Here is a 22,250-nt window from a genome sequence, read left to right on the forward strand (position 1 = left end):
ATTTACAATTACTCTCAAGTAATGTTTGGGCCGTGACAAAAAAAGATCAGAGTCTCCCCATCTTTAGTACAATACAAATACATAGTAAAGGATGAGTAACATTAACAACTACATTTTCTTTTAGTTGTATACGTTATCTTTCTTTCTTTTGTCTCTTGGTTGTTCAGAATTGCTTCTTTAAGCAAAAAAAACCAAACAACCCAACAACAAAAAAAACCCCAACCTGTTATAGGTGGGCACTCAGTTGTTATAAATTATTTAAGGGCTGGACTAATGGAGGCTACCTTATTTATATCCTTTAATTTATGGATTTGGATGTACTAAGGTTTAATCAGAGTAGGTTTTCTGTTCCTTTACTGCCCTTGGAAATAATTTACTTTGGTAACTTGCCATAAAAATAAAAATTCCTTATAATTCTCATCATGGACATTTATCTCAAAATTCTGAACTCCTATCAGCAATCTCAAATTTCTACTTTAAATTTACTGCTTAAAAACTAACTGATGTACATGCTTTGTGGTAGTATTAAGTATTTTAAAAAAAAAAAAAAACAACCAACCAAACAAACACACATTCAATCATAAAAGAGAGATTGGAACAGAGGTGATATATTAAAAATTCAGGTCTGTCCTTCAGTTTTCAGAATAGGCGTGTTTGTGTGATGATGGATATAACTAGTGGCTTTAAGAGAGTACCTCCATATGTTTAAATGAAGGCCTTCTACAACTTTCAGAGGGGGAGGGGGAACAAGGAAACCACAGCAGTTGCTATTTCTCTGTTCCAGCCATAAGTGCTAAAAAATGGGAATGTCCAAAATATCCAAATGCAGGAGGACAGAGCAGAAACATGTCTCTCCTCAGCACTTTTTTATTTGTGAACTGTTATTTTTAAACTCATATGCTCAGTGTACAAACTTTTCCAATTTTGTCGTTATTGTTAATTGCTATTTTTCCTTATAACCCCTTCTAAATATGTAATGGGAATCTCAAATCATTCACTCAAATTGTTTCCATGTACCTTTCACATCACTTCTAGCATCTGTACACCAGCTGTATCTGTGGTCTGTTATTTTTCCCCCCTTTGCAAGTCTGTCCATTGCCCACCTTCTCCCTAAAAATCAGAAACCAGGGAGTCTAAGTTAATGGGATACCGAGGAGTACCATAGAATCCTAGAATTATTTAGGTTGGAAAAGACCCTTAAGACCAGAGAGTCCAACCATTAACCCAACACTGCCAAGTCCACCACTAAACCACGTCCCTCAGCACCATGTCTACCCGTCTTTTAAATACCTCCCAGGGGTGGTGACTCCACCACTTCCCTGGGCAGTGCAGAGCGGCTGCCGGGCAGGCACAGCACTTCTGCCTTCTGCCAGCAGCTACAAAAACCCAAGTCCCTGCAGACTCCATAAACACCGATGGTTGTGCTGAGGTGTTCCCAGGAGCTTTGGAGACAGGTGGGAGCAAGACAGGCATATGTCCATTCCCAGCCTAGCCTTGCCCATCTATTTCACTGTGCTGTACATGGGGGAGAGGAAGGTAGATCCCGAACAGGTAGAAAAAGTCACACTTAGTTGCACTGCAAGTGAGAGCAGACCTTGAAGCAAAGTCATAAAACCATTTTCTGCTCTTCTTTTGGGGCAAAGTAAAATATTCCTTAAGAGTGGGAAAGGGCCGTCTTTTAAATTCTTGAGGAATATTTCTCGACTGTGCTGCAAGTAACGTACCTGTATCACAGTCTCCTTCTTTGCATTTATTTCCAATGATCTAGGAATGCTTCTGCTTTACAGAAAGCCCAAATTGTATTTCATCAACCTGTTAGTTTTATAGGTCCCTTTTATCCTCAGTGGGTTGAAATTAGACATCTGGCTGCTGCCTGTAAAAAGTGTAACTGGAGCCCCTAAAATTGAGTAGGCTCACAGAAATCTGTGCCAGTGCAACGTTTTTCTTTCTTCTCGAACAAAAGGATGGCTCGCTAGGAAGCTCATCACTCAGTTTTCCCTGGCGGTGCTGTGGAGACTTCCATCTTTTTGTCAGTTATTCTGAAAACTGGAGTTTGCAAAATCTTGACAGGCGAGGATGCACTTTAATAATCACTAGGATTAACTCTGCTTTTTAATATTTTTGAGATGTTTGATATTTGTCTAGCAGAGCTTAACTTTTTTGACCCTTCTTTCTTCGTGACGTTGTCTTGCGTTATCTAGGGAGCTCACTTCAGTGTTTTGATTGTGCTTGTTAACTGGCACTGGAATTTTCTGTAAAATGAAAAGGGAATTGCAAGGCAAATATTCTTGCTTTATGCCGTGCTCATTTCTTTTACCAGAGGTCAGACTGCTTCTGCCACCCCCACATCCTTCAAGTTTACAGTAGAGGGAGATAAAGCCTGTTTTGTCCTCGAGGACGGGTTCAAAATCCCTCGGTCCCAGAAAATCCTCCTGTTTACCACTGCTTTATTATCCTTGCCAGGTTGAAGACAGCATAGTAAGTTTTCCAGAGAAGGAAGCTGGAAGATCCAAAGCAAAATCGCAAAACCCATGGTAAGTTTCTACTCACCAAACGAGACTGACAAAATTGAAATTAGCCATTTCAGAGGATCCAGTTTTTTTCATAAAGCTAAGTAATTTAAAGTAAAATTGAGAACAAATCTGTGTAAGAGCCAGAAGAAATGTTCAGGTCGTAGATATATGGTTAAAAAGTATACCACGCCTTTCCAAAAAGTGGGAAAATTATACTCAGAGCAAAACTGAAGTATTGTCCTTTTTCAGATCACTCTGGATTAAAGACTTGAAAAAAACACAAACTGCACCCTTGAGAAATTCAAGTGGTACGATGGGATTGTTGAAAAGTATGAAGAAGTCTTTCAGCTCTTCCAGTGACTTCCTAGGAAGGACACATAACAGGGAGCCCTTCTACTTGGCACCACAACCCAAGGCAGATCCGGAGGCAGCAGATAAGTCCAGGCTTCTGCTGGTTGTGGCAGATGAAGCTGGATGCCCAGATCACTGGATGAGTTTCTATGCTCTGTGTTATTTAGGATGTCACACCAAATTATCCCAATGGTCCCCTCTGGCTTTCCCAGCATAACTTTGTGTAGGTGCTCATGGCAAGCCAGCATGTCCCAAGCCCCCCCTGAGTGGGGAAGAGGACTGGCTGGCTTGCTGGGCTCTGGAGAAGACCCTGAGCAAGGACAGTAGCTGCTCCCTCGCCCCATCAGTGGGAGGTCTGGCAGGGAATTTCAGCCACCAGAGAGAAAAAGAGGTTTTGGGTGAATTTCCTGCCGTTTGATGGAGCTCATCCCTTTCTAGATACTGCTAAATCATTCTTGACAGGGATGACTTATCCCCAGGGCTTCTAAAACTGCTTCTGACATACAACCTTTTTTGGTATTGGAATGCATTGAATTTCCCCAAGCATCATGCGTCTGTGAAGTATTTCCTGTTAGAAAGGTATGTTTGCGCTGTCTTCAAGCTCTTCGTCCTTGATTTTCTAAATTACACATGATGAATGCTGTGCTATGCCTTAAGTACACAAAGTGATTTATTTGGAAGGAAGACTAAACATTTCTAGCAAGCATTTTTAATCAGAGAGTGTTTACCGATGTCTTTTATGACATATTTTCTTGGCTGCTTGGAAGAGAATGGGAATGTAATTTTGGAATTTCTTATTCTCTTCCCCAACTTAACATTTGTATGAGAACACATTCCCATGGTATATAGAGCCTTCCACAGAGAATAGTTTTTGGTGAAAGATTCAGCCTGCACCCTAGAAGAAGAGTATGTCTTCCAAGTGTAATAATGTCTGATGGCAATAATAATACAGAGAAAATCATGTTTCTAATGTTTGTGATCCTTTGATAAGTCTCACAATAGTTGAAATGTTTGTTTTTTCCCTGTTCTCACATACATGAGAACACCAGCTGTCAATCTTTATGGAGAATAAGTTTCTAGCACTTAGAAACAATGAAGAAAGCTAAGCTCACCAGCACATGAAATGCTTGCACAGTATTATCTCAGAAAACAAAAGATGCACAGAAAGGTCGGGGAAGACCTTTGTTTTGGTTTTTGTTTCAAAAATATTCCTATTTCAAAGCCATTCACGTGCATTTTGGTGGCAGGCAGGAAGTGGCATTACTGAGCCAGTTAACTTTTAAATCTAGTTGCTTTTGATCTTAGTCATTAATAGGCAGTACTTTGCTCTCTAAATATTCCCATTGAAAACGGGGTAGCGACTTGCAGTTTAAAGTATGACTCCGTGTAACTTAGGATCATTAAACTGAGAAAAATGTTCAGCAAAGTATCAACCTTTTAATTATAGGTGTTACACTAAATTTCCACTCATTTTTGAAGTGAGAGGTTCTATTACTCTCCTAGCTGTGGGGGAGTGCCGTAATGTTATTTTATATGGGAATAGCTGTTTAAAATCATAAATACTGTTCTGATAGGTTTTATTTGGCTAATGCTCTGCTGCCCAAATGGGATTATTTGACAAGGTGTACATTCAAATCCTGATAAGAATTTGCAACTGCAAGGTGAGAATTAGCTAAAAGATAGGTGATATTTTTCCATTGTGGAAAATCTTCATCATTCCTCAAGCTCTTCTACGGGCTCTAAATTCCCCCTTCTTTGCCCCTTCTGTCCTCTGCTGGGTGTAGCACACCTCAAACCTTTGCCTCCGAAGGCTATAGCACCAGCAACCAGCCACTGAAATTGCTAAACCCAGAATATTTATATATGATGAACAGCAGCTGGGTTTGAATATTAGAAGACTGGTTTTAACGGTCCTACAGTGAGCTCTTCCCAGCCTTTTGCGTACGTGTAGACCTACTGGCACATAACTGTGTCTCTCTCTCTCTCTATATATATATATATTGCAATGAACTGTGGCTTTTCACATTTACAAGCTCATCCTCTTATTCTGGCATAGCACAGAATATTGTCCAATATAGCAACAGAGGAAAGAGAGGACAAGTACTTATGAAAGTACACGATTCAGCCGAACATTTTCTGCCAACACACTTAGTCAGTTTAAATGGTTTCAAGCAATTTTATTCTAGCCTGGCAAACACTCAAAGGGTGTTCAACCAGCACCGTGCTGCCCTGTTGTACCCTCCTGTCCATGGATGGACTTTGTATTGCCTTCGGAGAAAGCGCAGTGCAATACACAGGGGCTTGCTGGCCATGCCCCCAACGTAAACTGTAACAATAATGGTAAAAGAGTAATAAACTCCCTTTTCTAAAGACACTTTCTTTTCCCCTATGGCTTAGTCCACTGTAGTATCAGCTATCAACAGATGAGGGAAGAAAAGGGAATTTCCTCTCACCCTCCAGGAGAGACAGAGAGTAAGTTGAATGTAGGTACTTTTACATTCAACTCTCACACAGGATCCTGATCTCTGGAAATTTCTAAGCCTCCCTTCGGCATCATCCTAAACTCCTGAAATTCATGTGTGTATCATCAACTCAAAATGTTTCCCTTACATTAAGCAAACAAATGCCAAGGTGTCACTAGTCTGAGGCTTTGCCTCTTGCTGCTGAGCTTTGAAACGTACCTGCTGCCCGAAGGGTGAGAGTAAAATCCCTCTGGTCTTTACCATCGAGCTGCTCTGTAACACCCACCTTGCGATATTTACAGCAGTGATGGGTAGCTTTTATTTCCTGATAATGTACTGCCAGCATGTTCCCAGTTACAAGAGAAATAATAGTGAAAGCATATGGGAAACCTTATTCCCTTTCCTAATAACAAATACAGTGGAATTACACTTTATAATACCACAGACATATTTGTTTATGATGCACATAAATCTTGGGATATGTTACTAGGAAGACACATGCAGAGCTTTTTTATTAAAGAATTCATATTCTGCAGCTGAAGCTATTTTTTTTTAAAGAAATGCGTTATTATTAACCACACAGAGCGTAGCCTCACAGTTCATACTTATGCCTGGAGCTCCATTAAAGATTCCCTAAATTAATAAGATTAGAGAGTATTTAGTCTCTATTAATTATAGATACATATAGATTAATGCTTATTTATCCATGTATATTCAATTAATTTCCAAACATTTGAGCTAATTTATTGAAAAACCTGCAGTAAATATTATTACAAAGGAGGTCTTCAGTTTGTATGGCCCTTAGGGATTAAATATTACTGGAAAATGGAGAGAGCACAGCCCCGATCCAGGGTCCGCTTTGATCCTCATCCCTTAGACCTCTCTCCCGTGTTGTTCTGTTCTTCACCACGCTGCTTTTCCCCCTGTACAACCTGCTGCACATGGCATCTCACGGCCCTTTTCCCATCTAGGATTCCTGCCTTTCTTTTTCTCCTCGCATGTTCCCAGCAATAAACCAGGCAAAGCTAACAGGTCTGGCCTGTCTTCTTTGCTTATACCTGTTTTATCTGTGCCTATGGCTATGGGGTGGGGGGCAGCACACAGGCACCCCAGAGGTGGCCTCCCCCCTCTTGAAAGCCCTGAGATCACAGTTGGAGCTGCTCCTGCAGAGGATATTTTTGACGCCAAACCCCCTCAATATTGCAATCAATATCAAAACTACTATTAACTAAAACGATCCTGATGTTGGCATTGTACCTACACTATTAATGAGCAGGCTAATGTACAGACCGAGAGACTTCTGAGGAGTTTAAAAACCCAGGGAATGGAAAATTATACCGAGATTTACCCTGTTAAAACAATTGGATCTCAACCAAAAAAGCACTTGTGCTTTCAAGAATCACTGACAGTTTTAAGAGCCAATATTTCATGAGTTTCGGGGAAGGCAAGCAAATGCGGTATGTTGTCAAAAATGTGAATTCAAACATTCTTTATACAGCCTTCACTTGAAGGTCTGATGTTTTGGGGTGAAAAACAGGTCCTTGAAGCCCATGACTTTGATTCGTTCTGATTCAGTCAAGGCAGTTCAAGTATAATATTCAGACAACTTTTAGAAATTGTTTAAACGTTGATATTTTAGATTTAACATGTAATGTAAAAGTTACATTAATAATTCCAACTTCTACATAAAATGAAGAAGCGGTAAAAACCTGAAATATCCATTTCCTGGGATATTCTCATATTAAAAAAGTCTCTCAGCAGAGTGTGAATTATTTGCATTTTTTCACCAATTCCAAAGCTACATTTAATTATGATCTTTTGGAAATTTTTTTTTTAATATTCTTCAAACTGTCCACTTTTCCTTGAGCCTGCCAGAGCAGATGAGCTGGCAGAATTTAATTTTGTTTAAATCACATTCCGGTGGAACATTCTGCATTTAATAAATCAACATTTTGCCATGGGAAACTGTTTTACTGGAGCAGCCCAAGTTGATCTTGTAATAAGAATGTAAACTTCATTTTCCCCTGCCTTGCCACTTTGCCATTTTGGAAGGATTTTTTATCCATTTAGTCCAAGGATACATGGCTAAACAAGCTGGAAGGAAGGAAGGAAGGAAGGAAGGAAAACTAAAATCCTAATCTCTAATTCTTTAATTTCACCATACCTTGCTCAGAAAGTATTGGGAAGTAGGTGCTAGTTTTAATATATCAAATTTGTGATTTTTTTTTAAAACAATAGATGCAAAAATGCCAATTAAATAACTAAATCAATTAAAAAATTTAAACTCTCTCAGATAACTCATTCAGCCTTCTCCAATCAGAAGTGTTAAAAATAGCATGGATGTCATGTGCTAGAGAAGCTGAGTGTGTATCCTGCCATAGATCCCACTTCTGTTTGGGTGCTGTCTGGATGAAAACATGAACAACAGATTAAGAGAGTGATGGCAATGTGAAAAAAAAAAAAGAACAACAATGTAGAAAAAAGTAAGGTCTACAGATAGCTGGAGAAACTGTCATGGCTTGGTAAATGGTATTTATAATTTGTGCTCCTGAAGGGAGGGGACAAATAATAATCTGTGGCTTTATTTCCTCAAGAAAGCATCAAAGACTATCACTGAGGTTATGTTTTGCTAAAAGAGTATGTTTGGGGCTGGGAGGCTTTAGTTTCTTTCAGGTGAACGTTACAACAGCCGGGCACTGCTTCTGCTTTTCTAAAATGAGCCAGAGGTGGGATAATGGCTTTACCGCTCAAATTTAATGGCCTCAGAAAGGAACAGGCTATTCTAACCTTTTCTAGCTTGTCATAAATCTTACTGATTATTAAACAAAAAAATGAGATTTTTTTTTTAAAGGAATCCAGGATTTAGGAGACCCTGTCTCACAAAAACCAAATTAGGAAAAAAATGAGAGTTCCACTCAACTTCAAGAACTTTAACTTGCTGAAACTACTTTTCCTCCCAAACTGCATCCACGTATACTTTTAACGTATCCACAGAACAAGGCTTGTGAGCTCCGTGGCCTTGGACAACAGACCTGGGTAAGACAAACTCTGGACTCTAAACAGGCAAAGACCCTCTTACAGAAACTCTCAGATCTGAAGGACACCACGTTGCCTTAGTAGTCTTTCTGTGCCAACCTTAACTGGAAATACAAGAGCTTTTTATCGTATGCTATACTAATCAATGATAAATGCTGGAGTTTTAAATCAAAAATCTTTAATATATGCAATGCATTGCAATAAATCAAATCCTAATGAACAAAAACACTGTTCAGAAAGCTCCAGTGTTTTTACTAATATACTGATTTGCAGGAAATTATGAATAACTTATACTTCCATTTTCTTGTTAATTTTGAAAATGAAATTCTATTAATGTTAAAGTTTTATTTTGTTTTCATCCTAACATTTCTTGAGAGAAATTCTTAACTTTTATATAATATTCTGTATAAAATATTCTAGCTATTGAAATTAGACTAGATGATCTCTGAAGGTCCCTTCCAACCCCTGCCATTCTGTGATTCTCATTTATCATATTTAATATTTCCATAACAAATTTAGAAATTTTGTCCTCATGAAATGACATGTTTAAATCACCAAGTGGTCTTATAGTAATATAATTGCCCATGAGACCGAAAAATTATTTTGTGCTTTTTTTTGAGAAACGTATTAATAGCAGTAAAAAATCATTTTTATGTAACTATTGTAGAACTAGTGAGGTTTTTTTTTTACAATGTCATATTCAATAGTAAAATCAAGAATGTGAAAGACATATAACTTTAATAAGTGAAAAGACACATATACTGTGAAGTCCTATGCAGATGAATCTCATAAAGGGTTAGAAACCTTGATTTTAGGACCACTGCGTATTCTGGCACAGATAGAAGACTAATTGTAAGGAGAAGTATTATGTTATGAGGACAATGTTTCTAGAATAAAAATGAACCGTGTGGCTTCCTCTCTGTGGGTGGTGATGCTGTATGGGCAGTAGTCCTCAAATTACTTTTGCTTCCTATCCCTAAGAAAATCTCTGTAGAAACATTACCTTGTGCATTTGGCCCATAAGGAACAAAGTTTTATTTCTCTCACCTCCTGTATTGATATAGTAATTGTGTTTGCTGCCTGCAGAAAATGATTACAGTTGGATACAAAGCTGTGCTACATCTGTATACATCACTTGGAAAGGGTACCACTGTGCATTCAGAACGGGCGCCGTAAAAGGGATGCGTAGATAGCAGTGCTAATAAGTGTATGGATAAGACATTGAAGGCCACAAAATGAAAATGAAGGGTAAGCTAAAACTGATGTCGGCATCCTGCTACCAGGCTGAGAATAGACTGGTAATGAAGAAGTGGTGGGATTTACTGGAGAACCTTGTTGCTGCTAGCATGTGTGTGGCAATAAATAAGCAGGAACTCTCCTGACCAGGTGAATGAGTGATCTGTACTGGCAGCAAAAACCATGAAAGAAGGGAGAGTCTTGCTGTGAGGGGGTTCAAAGGAACGGGGCAGCAAACAGCGATCTCTGCCAACGGAGGTGGGGTGCCCTGTATAGCAAAGCAAGGGGTTGCATTTGGGAAATGCGCCCTCAGCGGGTGCTTCCAGGCATGCATGCAGCACACAGCAAAAAACATAAAGTGGTCTCATAAAATTACTAAGCAAGGGGGCTCTGGGAGTCTAGGGAAGAGGAAGATTTTTCAGGAACTTCCCGGCAATATGGTGTCTACATTTTCACATTTTGTAAGTTCAGATGAGCATGGATGATGTTTCAGGGGTGCTGCAAACTGCTAACCCCAACTAACATCAGCACTGTTGTGTGTCTTGGTACAATATTCCCAGACGATCCTAATACAGAGATGTGGGAAACCTCGGCTGGTCCGAGGGATCAGAATGCAAGTTTAACATTGACCTTGAGCAGATATCCATGTACGCTTGAAGAGACTGGGGAGTCCTGAGAAGAGCTAAGTAAAAAGATAAGGGCTGGCAAACATCCTGGCTTTGACCAGAGCATGAACAGTGAGTGATGTGAGAGCGTATCGGGCAAAAGTAGAATGCTAGAATATATGCATAGATAAGCACCTGGGTAAAAGAATATAAAAAAGCACTGCTTGTTAAATAGAGAAGGTGGATTGCTGCAACTTGATGTCCAGTGTCGTGTCCGTCCCAACAACGACATAGAGACAACTGAGGCAATTGAAAAAGAGCTTTATACTGATGGCTGCGAGCACTGCCCTGCTCTCTGAGCACAGAGAACGGGCTGCCTCTCCTCCAGGGACACTGGCAGTGCCATGCACCTGTCATGGTAATGGAGAACAAGGCGATCTCCCACGTGTGTCTGGTTCAGCCTGCTATATAGCTTGGCAATGACAAAAAAAACCCTCTACAATCAGCTGAAGCTGTAACGTGTACTAGAACTTGACAATATAGATGAATTCAGCATTCAGTACTGCTGGTGCAGTGCTAAGCTGGCATGTGCAGATGTTAGCCTTATTCTGGAGACTGGCATCTGGAGAGTCAACCATCTGCAGTTTCTTACCATCATGCTTTGAAAGTTCTAGCAATACTGCATTGCCACAGGGTCTGGTATAAAGTGAGAGACTGATAGACACTATTTGGTGCCCAAGACTCCCAGATATGTACCTGTTCACAGGAGCTGGCATTACGGCTATGACAGGTGTACCTACCAGACCTTCCCCAGAGATCCATTAAACACTAGCAAATAATGAAGGGTTTACCCATCACTTGCCATTGGTGCTCTTGGTTTTAAGCTGGAGAGCCTTGATTTGTGTCTCCACAAGGGGCTGGAGAGTTGCCATGCCAATGGTCCTAGGTCAAAAACTGACCATCAGGTCTAACTAGTCGGCATCTGATGGAAAACCACAATGCATCATATAGTGTTCTATTACAGCCTGTGCTTTCACAGCAAACCCTGAATGCTTTGCACGATTTTATCTTCTTTTGCTTGGCCTGTCACCAGAATATTATCTGGTGACATAAACATAAAACGCAGGATGATTTTCTCATCAAATTTGATTCTTTGTGTGTGTGCTTATGATCATTGCAAAAAACCTCAATAAACTCTCTGATGCACAGACATCCCCTTCAGTGGTGAAATAACTATATCAAACTGTCACAATTTCAAATGTTCAATGAAATCATTCTGTTTGTTTATTTATTAAAGTAGCTACACACAGACCATATGAAATTTCCTAAATAAAATAGTTTCTTGCGAAGAGAATTTCTCCAGATGAATCAATGTGTTTGTATGCAAAGCACTATTCTCCAACAAACTCTGCTGAATGCAATATATGACTCATTCTAACTATTCCAAGCTACACATGACTCATGTTGAACGATGGAGTCAGAAGGTCATTTGTTCTTATGTCTTTGTAAAAGTATTTGGACTCCGTATATATATACGTCCAGAGGAAAAGGAAACCCCGATGAAAATTGTCCAGCCCTTTGGGAAAAGCATAAATCTTCCTGTAGATGAATGCACAGCTCACTAGAAGCAATGGTCACATCCTAGATTTTGACCGAAGGCGGCGTAATCTGCTCATGATTCACTGGTTTTGAAGTTCCACATGCTGGCATGTGATGTTTACCTTCAGGAATGATAATTAATAGACAGTGTCCATCTACTAGAAAGAAATTCTGCACTTTAGAGGGACACCAAGTCCAGTGTTTGAGGTGCAGCTCTTACTAGACTCTGCCCTCTGTGTAAACTGGAATTTAGTAACTTTTACCTAAAAGACCTTACATTACTCTGCCTGTATGGAAAGAAGACAGGTGGAGATGTATAACATTAGAATTAAGAGTATTAATTGAAAGGGTCTATGGCCATATTCATACAAGAGACAAAGAAGATAAGATTTAATTTGTGTGAGTGTATGCATATATATGTATATATAGAGAGATACATAGATATCTGTAATCTGTCTAAGAATTTGAAACCAGGCACAGACAAAGAGTTGTTTTCATACTACATTATGATAGAGGTGGTCAGAAAAGGCCTTGATAATGATTGCTTAATATTTTAAATTTCAAATTTCTTTTTTTTTTGAGATTTTCTCTATTATCTCATCTGTCCATCCTTCCATCTATTCACCCTTTTCCTGAGCATTGCCATTTTCAAATCATTTGAATAATGCTAATGATACTAAATTGAGCTTTTGCTCTAAGTGTTGATTCTTCTGCTCACACTTGGATGACAAAGGCATATTTAAAGTTACTTAAGTAAAACCGCTACAAAAGTAACTGCATTATATATGACAGTGGTGGTAATGTGTTTATTGCTGCATCAAATGCTTTTAAGGCAATAATTATGACTGCTTTTTACGTCTGCATTGGCTAGTCTTTCTAGAAAGGTATTTGATCATTTCATAGAGTGTGATTTTGCTATACAGGAAGCAACTGTTATTGCTCCTTTTTCACTAATATGCATTGTTTTAAAACTCAGGTTAATGTAGGCCTCTGGAGAGGCTGATATAAAGCAGCCATGGTTTTTGGCTTCTACAGATTCCCTAAATGTTGTGAAAATGATTTAAATTAAATTAAGTGAAGCTAAATTAAATAGAGTAACACATACATCCTGGAAATATACTCCAGTATGCTACAACTTATGACTTCAGAATTATTTTGGAGAAAGGATTTGAGAAATCAGTACAAATCCAGGAAATTAGTGGAGGCAGAAACAAAGGGATGTGTCACGAGCCAGTGATGCTGAGCACAGGTTGTGAGTACTAGATATTTCTGAATTAGACCAATAAATAAAAAACCCTGCCCTTCTATAATTTAAAAGGTATTGTGCTGTTTTTTTAAATTTCAAAACTGTTAATCTTTTTCAACATTAAGTTCTATTGAGTTCTTACAGCTAGTTAAAAAGCTGAAAGAACGAAAGATGATTTTTCTTTTTTTTTTTTTTTTTTTTTTTTTTTAATTCATTTGCTTGGTTTGTGAAAGCTCAAACATTTTTCCTTGGGAAAAAACCCGTCCAGATTTGTGATAATTCTGTGTTGCTTGTACAAACAATATCAAATTGCACTGCTTGGAGTCTTGTAAACCTGCACACAAAAAAACAGTGTGCCCTCTGGGACAGAAGAACACTGAGTGAGTTTTCAAACATTCAGGAGAATCTTGCTTAGACCATGCGATAGAGTTATTCTTCTAATTTGTGGGACACATGGAAGGAACATAATTGTCTAAATTAATGAAAAGAAAGAGCTAGAAAATTAGAGCTGCCAGAAATTTTTGCTGGCAAGATTGTATAAAACACTGTCAAGACCCACCATATCTTCAGTGGGAAACCTGGCAGATGAGAGAACCCCAAATCTATTATAATTCATGCAGGGTACTTGGATAGACAGTCAATCCGCCAAGCTGCCAAGAAGAAAAATAAATTTTTTGCTGATGGCAAAGGAATTGTGGTTTTTAACTACATCAGTACTGAAATTCTAAATGAAATATCAGGCTTTATTGAAACAAAAAAAAGTATGGAACATTTTGTGTGATGTAGCTTGACAAGGCACTTGAGTGGTATTCAACACTCAAATTATTGCAGAAAGAATTGGGTGATTCAGGAGACCTGAACAAGGAAAATATTGAATGAACTGTCATCTCTGTTGAAGCAGAATGGAGTAGACACTCCCATTTTTAAAAAGCTTGTCTGATTATTAAATTTTTCCTATAATGCCTTCTCAGCTGCTTTTTAAATTCATTCTTAAAGTCTTTAAGATCATTCAAAAGTGGGAACTCCAGAATTTTGTTTCATTGTGTTCTTCACTGCCACTCTCAAGTGCTTTCAAAGGTGACATAAGGGCAACACAGCCTATAATGACGAATACTTGGCTGTCTCCTCTAGCTTCCTAGGCTCATACATCTTCTGGTTTTAGTTTCTCCCTGCATTGTCCATTGGTGTGGTTACTTTACTGGCAGGAGTTTATTATTTTAAAAAGGCTGTAGGGATGACTATTGTATCTCACATTATCAGCAAGGAAGCGACTGCTGTTTGCAGCTCCTGCTGAAGAAAAAAGCCGCAGATGAAGGAACAATAAAAAAAGATTTGTTTCTAGTGCCTATTTATAGCGCCAGGAGTTTCAAATTTTGCTCAAGCACTGGGGATTTTGGGGGTTGATACTGAGTACATTTGGAAGTAACTGGGTGCAGATTGAGGCATTGGGCTGCTGTAACTTCCATTGTAATCTTCCCTACAGCTGGGTGTGAGCATAGGATCGAGAAACTCTTCAGAAACCCGAGTTAGAAATCCAGGTATCCATGATAATCCTGCCTGACTTTTAATTCTAGTCTTGACCACTCCTGGATAATTTCTACAGAAAGCTGAGAATATTCTGTGACACTAGATACCAAATGCTGCAAAGAGATGCAGAAATGCGTTCTTGCCTGTTGTTAAATAGAGCTTCCTCAGGCACAATCCTGGCTTGGGTCCGTACTGCTAACTCCAAAGAGCACGAGAGGTAAGGCATCCCAGCAGAACTGAAGTAGGAACAAGCACTGGTCTACAATGGTTTATTAAATTCCTTCTTTCAAAGGGCATTTAGACTTTGCATGAACAGGGAGGAGGGTTTGCACACGGCAGCACAGAGAGCTTTACCCACCCGCAGTTTTGTACTGACGCATGCCCGGTGATGTGGCCCAGACATGTCTAATTATTCTACCTGAAAGCAATTGTCCTTGCAGAAAGATCAGAAAAAGCATAGGCTGGAGAGATTCAGTTATTGAGCTCAGCCTCCTGCTGAGCCAGTATTCTTTAATTTGGAATTATCAGAAAAGATGCGACTCCAACATGAATTCTTGTCTTTAAAATACTAAAATGAGCAAGGAATCACAGCCTTTAAGTGTTCAAGGCATTTTAATGATGGTGAAGGTCAAAGACAAAGTGCAGATTTGTGGAAGGGAGGAGGTGTCAGAGACTAACCTATTTTCACTGAAGTAAGCGGACTGAAGCTTAGAGCGGAAGAAGGGGGGAGAATGCAGATGGGCTACTTGCTGCTGCAAGGAGAAGGAGGGACTGCAGTCAACAGTAACACAAAGGACATTCCCAAGCACTGCTTCACCATTTTATGGTATCTCAGAAAGCACAAGGATGCTCCTGCCCTTATAGCAGTAATTAGAGAGAATACAGAAAAGGGTGGTGTAGCTTTTACGGAAAACAGCTCTGTGATATAATGGTGCTGGGACCACCAGTTTCTCTTTGATTATCAGCTCCAGCTGGGGGAGTGGGGGAAGAGAGGGAAGCAGGTGGCTCCTGAGAGAGTCCACCTGGAAGAAGGCTCTAGAAGGGAAGATATGCTGCAGTGCAAGAGTTAAGAGGAGGGTAGAAAATGAAAGGCAGATGCTTTTTGTTTTGCTTTATTTTTTTATCTATTAAAGAGTAAGAGCCTTAGCTTGTATTGTGATCTTGCAGGGGTTTCTGAGTTAATGATAGAAAGTGTATTTGTGAAAGGTGTTGAAAAAGCCCTGGTCGCTGCATCAAGCTCTTCCTGGGTGAGTAAATATTGCACTACCTCATGCTATAGACCACTAAAGACCACTTTAGCATGTTCTTACTACCTGTTTGGGTAATGTGCCTCAGTTAAAAGGAAACTTTCAAGGTAAAATTTTTTGTATTCTTTCTGTATGGCATACCAGACACAGCATAACCAGACTTTTCTAGTCTTTTTTACTAAATCACTAATGCCAGCGATCTTGGACGTGTTGTGTGGCTGAGGACCAATATATTTTGCAAGTACACGACTTCAGTAATTCTGTAAATTAACTGATGAAATTTTGAGTCTTTTTTGCCTTCTAAAATCAAGCAGTGAAATAACATATTGGCAGGAGGGAAAGGGTGAAATTCATTTGCAGAGGCTTGCTAGGCTCAAGATAGATCTCTGCAAAGCTTGGGAAAATAGCTTTCTGTGGCTCTGCTGAGTTCCTGTTTAATTACTTAGGCAGATATGACCTTGCAAAACTTCTAGAATACAAGGGACTAGGAGATCTTTTGCGGTAAACAGAGCCCATAATAACTCTGTTCTCTAATCTCTGTTCCTCTAGCTGATGCCACACTTTATATAAACTATATATACCCCTGAAGCGCCTAATTGAGAAATGGCTTTGTGAGGGGATAAAAACATTTGAGTTGCAGGAAGTAATTACACAGGAACAGCGTTCCTTGTCTTTTTATTGTCACATACAAATATTGTTACCACAAGACTCATTTCTAGTCATGTGTCCTTTGGGTTGGCGATTATTATACGTTTGGTCACTGGAAGGAAATGCCTAAGAGCTATAACTGAGTGATGTTATTTAGGTGTATTTTTCATACAGTTTAGGAGGTGTGTAACTGTTCATTTGCATTTTTCTTGCGCGCACTGGGGAATCTGGCATGTATGAAAGCATTCCCAAGGGACACGGGTGTGTGTGGCACCTTAGGAGAGCCTAACAGAGAGTCTGTATAACTCTGCAAAGTGAATTCACGGTTTGCAGTGACAAATGCTAAGAACTGAAGGAATCGGAGAAGTAGTGACGTGGTGCAATGCAGTGGATTGTAATGTGTTGAGAAACTGTTTCGTTACAAGTGCTGCTCTATATGATTCTCTTGTTTTTGGAAGCACTGTATAAATAACAAGTATTTTCTTTTATATTGGTGATGCTGATGTTTTAAACTTGTGTTGCAGGGGACAGGATGAAGTGAGTTTTGAGGTGCATGGCACTATAAATGTGGACTGGGGTTTTCTTGGTCTTTTTTTCGGTGGGGTTTGGTTTGTTTTATTGGTTTTTTTTTTGTGGTGCTAAATATACCTGTAATATGCAGTTCAGGAAGGAAAGGAGGTGGTCCAAATTCTGTCAGGTGCTTGTTGAATAACATGCAGAGCCTGTGCTAATCCCTCTACCTGTCGGAGCCATCCACACTTCCACATTATCATACCAGTACAGGACAAGCACAACCTGCCCCTAAATCTCCTTTCTGTGTCAGAAATGGCCTCTCACCTGCCGTGAAAACACAACCCTCTCAGAGCAGCTGGCCGCTTCAAAAAGCATGGCAACACTTTGACATCGCTTAAATATCAGCCTCTTAAATATTGTCTCCCCTTGCTTTTTTTTTTTTTTTTTTTTTTGCCTTTCAAGCAAAGAAGCTGATCTGCCTTACAGCAGGCCCACTGGTTTCTTAATTGCCTCCTTCCCCAAGTGACATGGGAGATTGTTCTCTAACTGGCTGTAATTATCCTTTACTGTAAACTAACCAAAGTACGCTCTGATTTCGGTGTTGTGTTCATTTGCAAGCATCCTGTTTTAAATGTTAATGTATTCTGGGAATGTCCATTCTTACAGAATGGACTGATTTGTGTACCAAGTGTTTGTGAAATACCCTGAGGAATAAATCTGTACCAGGTAACTGATTTGAAATGAAAACCATGATGTTAAGGACAGAATATCAATGGATGGTCAAGTTGCAGAGTTGATTTACATGGAACGTTGTCTAAAAGGGAGGTAAACTTTTTATTGTCTCCAAAAGAGCTCTCAATGGGAAGCTTGGTTCTGAGCCTGCGCCTGCAAAAGATTTCTCCCTGTGTTCGTGGTATGATTTCTTGCCTGAGGTGAAGAGGGGATTTATCCCCAGAGTGGCACTATCGGTGGTTTTGCGATGGAAGTGGGCTGCTAATTTAGCACTGGAGAAACATGGGAAGAATGAAAGCTTCCCTTCATACCTTGACTCAAACATAATCCACAAAAAGAAGACTCACCACACATTCCTTTAAAAAAATAGTTAAAAAAAAAAAAAAAGTCTGAACCCTAACAGATGCTTTCTTTTGTAATTTTCAAGGTATTCAGCAGTGTGGACTGCTGGGTTTTCAGAGGGGTAAATGTGTGCAGCATATAGAAGTGATGCTGAATGCTTTTAACACCTATGCTTCTGCCATCCAGCTCCTACTCAAGCCCCTGGATCTGGAGTTTTCTGCCGTGTCTCCTAGAATAAGCAATGAAGCACGGCTGCTCTGCCAACTACAGGTGGAAAGGTTTGCCTAGTAATGTTGTCAATGGCTAGATAATAAAGGAGGGGACTTGTTGGTTTTTTTTTTTTTTCTGCCAAGTGAGATTATTCCAGTCAAAAGTATGATTTGAATTTCCAAGTGACTCTGTACGGATGCTCTTCTTATAGTAATAGGGGTTCTTTAACCAATGTAGAATAATAGACTTCCTTAGTGGAGCAAACCACATCAGAAAAAGATGCTCTCAAAAATGTGCAGGCGGAAAGCTATTGCTGCAAAACTTGTTCCACAATTGCCTTTTCAGTTAATTTCCTCTTGTATACAAGCCTTTTCTCAGAGCATTTTACCATATATTTCCGGAGAGAGAGCACTTGATCTGAGCTTGTGCGCAGTGCTCAGATCTCAAGACACCAGGCACTTGGAGTGCCTGGTGCTAGAAATCAGCCCTGATGCGCATTCATGCGCCTGGTTTGGCTAATAGAATTACCCGAACTGTTCTGATCTGCAAAATTGTTTTAATTGTATATGACACTGCTGCTTTTGCTGGGTGTTTTGATACCTCTCCTAGTCATCTGGATGAGGAGGCAGATGAATATAGAAGTTGCAGAAATGGAAATAAGAATTAACAAACAAAACAGAAATTTGTGTTCAAAAACAAAAGGCTTGCTTATTGATCATGAAAGCATTGCAGTATTTACAGGAAAAAAACTCTCTAGAATAAAGGCTTGAGAATGTGATGTTGCATGCTTAGGAACTTGCACTAATCTCTGAATATGATGATTCCCACGTGTGGAAAATTGCAAGGAAATAACTGTCATGCTATTGAGTTCTGTCTATTCTTTCCAAGTTGCACATCTCTTTGAAAATTAATCTGAGCAAATCTAATGTTGCCCCTGGATACTACAGACTATGAAAATAAGATCCCCCGAAGAATAGTCTGTGGGCTTTTCATCATATCAGATGGTTACATCGTTTGCTAAAGTGTAGGCTATGCTTCTATCCTGTCACTGGTAACGTTAAAAGCTTACCTGCTAGTGTGCTAATGAAAATTATCCTGCTAACTCTTGTAAGTCAAAATGTGACTAACTTTTCCAGGCTTTTTTTCCCCTTTTGCTTTTTTTGTTCTTTTAAAGTATAGCAATAGTTATGTGAGATTTAAAAAGGCAATCATTGTCTACTGTTCTACTTTTCAGAAACAGTGAAAGAAATTATATAGAAAATGCCTCTAAATGGTATTTTTTATATATGCCACATACATACATGTGTACATCTGTCTGTGCATAGGGAAAAACAAATTAATGCAGTGTGAGACAGGTTGTTATCTCAAAACTCAGACATCTCAGCAGCAAACTTGCTCAAGAAACAGAGAACTTTTTATCCAGTTTAAAGAAAGATCTCTGTTATGTGAGGTGTAAAAAGTCTCCTTTGGTACCCAGGTGCTCTGGGTGAAGCCCTTGAGCACAACAAGAAGAAGAGGCAGCTAGTACATTCACTATATGCATTACTGTATGGGGCCATCTCTATGGATCAACGTATTACACGTACATAAATGTATCTCTGTATGTATGTGGGTAAACAGACTTTTAAAGTAACACCAGGTTATGGTTTCTGTATCTGCTAGCTACTTTTGTGCACTTTCAGCCTTTACTAGGAAATGGAGCTTGCCAGTTTTCTCAAACTTTGTCTCTCTTTTTTTAAATACCCATTCACATTATATATATATATATATATATATATATATATATATATATATATATATATATATATAATGCGCGGGATGGTAACCCCCAACTCTTGCCTTACCTTCACATCGTTGATGTTCATCCTCGTTCCCTCCTTCCCAACAAAGATGTCATCTATGTCAACCAGAATGTATCTATCCAAGGACAGCATGAGCTTCTTCCCCGAGAGGAAAGAGATGGCATCAATAAAGATCAGTTTGTGCAACCAGAAAGTCAGGTTGTTTCCAAAAAGGACTCTTTGAATCCCATCATGAAGCCCCAAGTCTTGGATGACGGTTGCATATAGAGCAGCCTTTGGCAATGCCGCAGGGGGCGGTCTGGAGGTCTGCAGTTCAGTTAAAAGCACAGGTTGGTAGGTGGAATGGTTAAACTGGAAAACTGACCAGTCTTCACCAGGCAGTGGACCTTTCTCAACCCTTGGTGCTTTGGTAATGCGCAGCAAGGGAGACTGAGGGTTCACCACACAGTCTTTAAGGGCTACGTTATTGTAAAGATGTAATGGTAATCCTTTCAGTTTTGTACTTGGGATGCTGTTCTCGTTGGCTTTATGAAAACCAATTATGCTAACACTGTATTCCACACAGTATTTTTCCAGAAGCTCTCTATTCCATGAGTCCATGGATACATACTTTAAAATATTCTCATATATAACAATCGTGTATTTTCCTCTTCCATTGTCTGTGAGAGGGGGAATATCCCCCTTAGCTGGCGCGATGACCATGTGGTACTGAAATCTGCTGGACTCGAGGATGGCTATGATGTCTTGCCCCAGCTGGGAGTACTGGCTTTCCACAAACAGGAGGACAGTGGGATCAGTTTTAGACGGATCAATTGGCTTAGCTGTTTTCAGCTCCACAGACCTGTATGGCAGAAGCTTAAGGTCTTCACACTCTGCTTCTCCAGTGGTTTCCACCAGGGCCATTTCCTGCTTGTAGCCAGTGTAGAGGTAATAGGCAGAAATGCCGATACTTGCCAAGCAGAAGGTTGCCAGGAGAATGACCAGTGTTCTGAAACTTCTGCGGAGCTTCACGATTAGATTCATCTTTCGCAGGACTTCCAACTTCTGTTGGACTTGCCACTTTTTTGGTTCTCTCTTCCTAAAGTGCCATAGGAATGAGGAGATGCGGAGGTGCCAGTTCCCCTCCCAAGACATTCATGTGACCATTGCAGTGCATTTATGAAGCTGTCGGGGAGGTTATAGAGCTGTTGGAGTGGGAAGTCAAAGGATCCGGAAAGCTAAATTGAAAGAGGTTTTCTCAGAATGCGGCCGCTGCCAATAATCAATGAACAGGACTCTTAACATTATCTGCAACAAGAAGTAAAAGACGAGTAAATAAAATTAAATCCATAAAGCAATTAAAAACACACGTTACTAAAGACAGTGATTGATACTGGTAATCTGAGTTAAGAAGGAAGTTTACGAACAGTTCAAGGAGCACTCAGTGTCACTTGCTTTCTTGATGTATTAAGATAAGCTGCATGAAATAGCTCTCCCATATTCTTAGGGTATAAAAATAAAGTCTAAACATAACTTTTTGAGGACATGTATCTCTTCACGTATCTGCATTTCTTATATAAAATGGTCCATTGCTATTGTAATTGTAGGAGGTTGTAGGACAAAGTAAATGTATGTTAAATGTTGGGCTATGTTCTACGTCTAACTCAAACTACGTAAGTATTTTGAAAGGGGTAACAAATTCTGTGTTGGCCTGTGAAAATAATGAAACCAATGTGAAAGACATGAGAGGACTTTGAGAAAAGATTTGTAGGACTTTTCTCTCCAGTTTCCATTCTGTATCTGGAGTGATCAATACTTTAAGGGCTGTCTGGCATGATAAAGATTGTGCATGGATTTTCCAAGTGAATGAGTAGGCTACTAAAACTGCAGGTGTGTGCCTCTGCCTCCATCAGGGTGAAAGGGAGGTGGTATGTAGCATGAAAAGTACTGCAACGGAGTTGTTCCGTGTATGCCCTGGGCATGTCACCTCCAGCTAAAGGACCGGGGCTTTGGTCTGTTCCTGCTGGGCTGAAGTACGAGCCTGGCCAGCTCTGAAGCTCTTGTGCAATTCCTGGTGGTTCTACCTAAATTCATGAAAAAATTACAATTGGTAACAATAAAACACATGGCTCAGAGGCAATTAAAACGAATTAAATAAATAGCCCATTCCACTCTATAGATTTAAATAGGAATTAACATCTT

At 39.6% G+C, this 22,250-nt stretch overlaps 1 protein-coding gene across 1 annotated transcript in view; it reads right to left on the reverse strand.

The window, feature by feature from the left end:
* Positions 1–21,092, reverse strand: part of LOC309670961 (bifunctional heparan sulfate N-deacetylase/N-sulfotransferase 4) — a gene marked incomplete at its 5' end in the record, with an annotated part of 84,789 nt that extends 63,697 nt beyond the window's left edge. Inside the window, one exon of the mRNA XM_082482104.1 lies at positions 20,112–21,092. Coding sequence (XP_082338230.1) covers positions 20,112–21,092 — 981 coding nt within the window. The remainder of the gene's footprint in view (positions 1–20,111) is intronic.
* Between the last annotated feature and the right edge of the window lie 1,158 nt (positions 21,093–22,250).

This window comes from Vanellus vanellus (assembly GCF_965231255.1).
Source record: "Vanellus vanellus genome assembly, chromosome: 4".
Taxonomy (NCBI): Eukaryota; Metazoa; Chordata; class Aves; order Charadriiformes; family Charadriidae; genus Vanellus; species Vanellus vanellus.